At 33.0% G+C, this 2,928-nt stretch overlaps 1 protein-coding gene across 1 annotated transcript in view; it reads left to right on the top strand.

The window, feature by feature from the left end:
* LOC105625800 (ubiquinol-cytochrome-c reductase complex assembly factor 1) overlaps positions 1 to 2,928 on the top strand; it is a gene marked incomplete at its 5' end in the record, with an annotated part of 14,149 nt that overhangs the window by 8,163 nt on the left and 3,058 nt on the right. Inside the window, 3 exons of the mRNA XM_012207115.1 lie at positions 1,122 to 1,334; positions 1,468 to 1,540; positions 1,608 to 1,774. Coding sequence (XP_012062505.1) covers positions 1,122 to 1,334; positions 1,468 to 1,540; positions 1,608 to 1,774 — 453 coding nt within the window. The remainder of the gene's footprint in view (positions 1 to 1,121; positions 1,335 to 1,467; positions 1,541 to 1,607; positions 1,775 to 2,928) is intronic.

Raw genomic sequence — 2,928 nt, 5'->3', positions numbered from 1 at the left:
TCTCTCTCTCTCTCTCTCTCTCTCTCTCTCTCTCTCTCTCTCTCTCTCCACTCCGCCACTGAGATTGAAAGAAGATTGAAGAGAGAACAAAGAGTGAGGAAAAGACTAAAAATGGCGGATGCGAATGCCTATATTATAGTGCATTAATTTTGAATCGTCATATTTTCTCTCAGGTTTCTCTCTGCTATCACTACAAAAAAGTTCGTTCACTCGCCGTTCAATGAAACTTTCATGTCTGTGCATGATCATTGCTGTCGTGACTCGCTTCCTTAGCCGGAATCGTCATCAATTCATCGGCGAGCCCGGCGAGCGCTCTTTTTTCTGAAGAAGAAGCTGCCATCGTCATCTTTCGCTTCCGAAAACGTTTGAAAAGATTTATTTGCAGCAACATGTCTGTCGCACGATGCGCTCGTTTGTTTCCCTCATCGAAGGTACCTGTCATTTGAATAGCGATCGTGTAACTTTTCTCTAGAGCGAAAACAAGAAAAGTGAAACATTGTGTGTGTGTATATGTGTGTATGTGGGGGGGGAGGGGGAGTGTACATACGTCGCACTATGTATATAAAAAATTTTCGCTTTTCACGTTTCCGCCGTAGGAAAAAAGTTACACGATCGCTACCCTTATCGAACTGACTGTCAACATAACCTCCAAATATCTTCTAATGTCTATTTCTAATGTATCTATTTTTATGCTTATTTAATGTAGATTGAGAATTTGAATCTTGATTTATCTTAATATATATTACTCTTTTTCTAATTTTTATAAAAGGAAAAGAAAAAATGTATTAAACTGACAATTTCTGTTTATAGTTTGGAACTATTATTGAAGCATTCGTTCGACAACATATATCTACATATATATTCGTACAAGTTTTATCGAGAATGATTTAATATAAATTGAAACGTTTGATACAATTTTAATGGATCATAATTTTATTATTAGTACGTTGAGTCAATATTGAACTGACATCGTGTCTGGCTCATTGCACTGTATTCGTTAATTTTTAATATTAGACTGAGATTAAAGTCAATCTACAATAGTAGAAGTAGACATGAACCAGAATCATTTCCTTGAAGTTATAATCGCACAATGCGATTCCATTAACAAACACTTGTTTCAGAACGCGTTATTAATGAACCAGAGAGTAATACATATACATAGGGATCTTAGTATCATCAGGCTGTTATCCACAATTTCGAAGATGCAGCCACCAATGCCTAGGGATGTCCACATAATATCCAAGCACCGTACGTCTACGGAAACTTTACAACCAAAGATAGGATTTTTTGCAAGAATACTGAAAAAAACTGGTATTCTAGACGTCCAGAAATATGTAATTAAAAGTTTTTCATTGCCATTCAACCTTGAGTGGTGAAATGAGAGCATTTGTACTTTTACATCTGTAAAAGCAGTCTTTTTAAATCCATATATTCAAAGTTATCAATGTTAATTGAATATTATTACAGAGAAATATGGATATGGGTTATGAGGTATACGAACATGTAGTTAGTCAAGTGGATTATCCTTTCTTCTTTAAATGTAAGTTCTCTATTATAAGTGTTGTAATTCTAACTCTTGCATACATTTTAAACATGTTTTTTTGTAGATTTTAATATGCCAGATACATTCTTCACTTGGTTTCTGGTGACAGAGCTTCATGTCTGGATGATAATGATTCGCTACATGGCAGATGAGAAGGATGGAAAAGCTATCAGAAATTATGCAGTAGCAGCAATGTGGCAGGACACACAAGCCAGGATAGAAAATCTCGGTGTAGGTAGCATTGTGATTGTACTTTTAATATACTGTCATATATATATATATATATGGGTGTCCCATTTTAAATAACAATCTCAAATTTCTCTTGAATAGTACATTTTACAGAAAAATATTTCAGACAAAAGTTTTGTGATTTCGAGGGGGACATAAGGTGATTGGTTTGACTTTGGGTGGCATTATCAAAGTCAGGGCAAGGTCACTTCGAATTTTTTTAATGGAATCTTTCATTTTTCATTATATATTCTTGTAGCTTACTTTGAGAGCTTTCCAAAATATAACTATAAGTTCATTTTCATTAAGTACTTCTCGAATTATAAGGCTTGCAAGTTATAGCATCGCCGGTATTAGCATTACTCAAGGAGTCCAACTAACTGCTAAAACCTGAATGTTGTTTAAGATTATGACCTAGATAACATTTGTCGAGATCAAAGTCATTGGAGATTGTTCTTATTTTCATTTTTGCACTAAAAATTCATTTGTACATAAAAATGAAAAGATAAGCTACAAGAATATGTAATGAAAAATAGATAATTTCATTTAAAAAATTTAAAGTGACCTTGTCCTACCTAAGATCAAACCAATGGTATCATCTTATGTCCCTCTCGATATATATGTGAGTACGTGTGTGTGTGTGTGTGTGTGTATAGATACCATGATTGGCATTATTTTATCCGTCCCCAAAAAACCCAGGAGGTTTTTTGAATTTTGAAAAAAATTGGATTATATGGGAAAAATTAATTTTTTAATTAAAAACATATAACAGGAATGTATTTATAAATAAATTGATTGAATATAGGGATACTAATAAACTAACTAGACTGATGTAATTATGTTTAAAATCATATAACATATTTTATTTTCGTATAACAAATCAAACTAACTAAGATTTCTTATAAATCAAAGAAAGGATACGGGCAGGCTAGGAGTCAAGCGCAGAAGACGTCGCAAATAATACATTTATTAAAGAAGTATGAAACTTCTTTATTTACTAAAGCGCGCTTACATGTTTCGGTTCACTTTTGAGTCTTCTCAGAGACAACATAATATTTTATTTTAATGCATATTTGATTTTATAAGCCCTCTTTCTATGAAAATTTACTTTGAAATTGAATCTAAATTACATTTAAACAGGGTTGGATGAGTTAATG

The sequence above is a fragment of the Atta cephalotes genome (genome assembly GCF_000143395.1).
Source record: "Atta cephalotes unplaced genomic scaffold scaffold00003, whole genome shotgun sequence".
NCBI classification, from domain to species: domain Eukaryota; kingdom Metazoa; phylum Arthropoda; class Insecta; order Hymenoptera; family Formicidae; genus Atta; species Atta cephalotes.
Note: the sequence above shows the minus strand (reverse complement) of the source record. Positions and strands in the feature narration are given on the sequence as shown.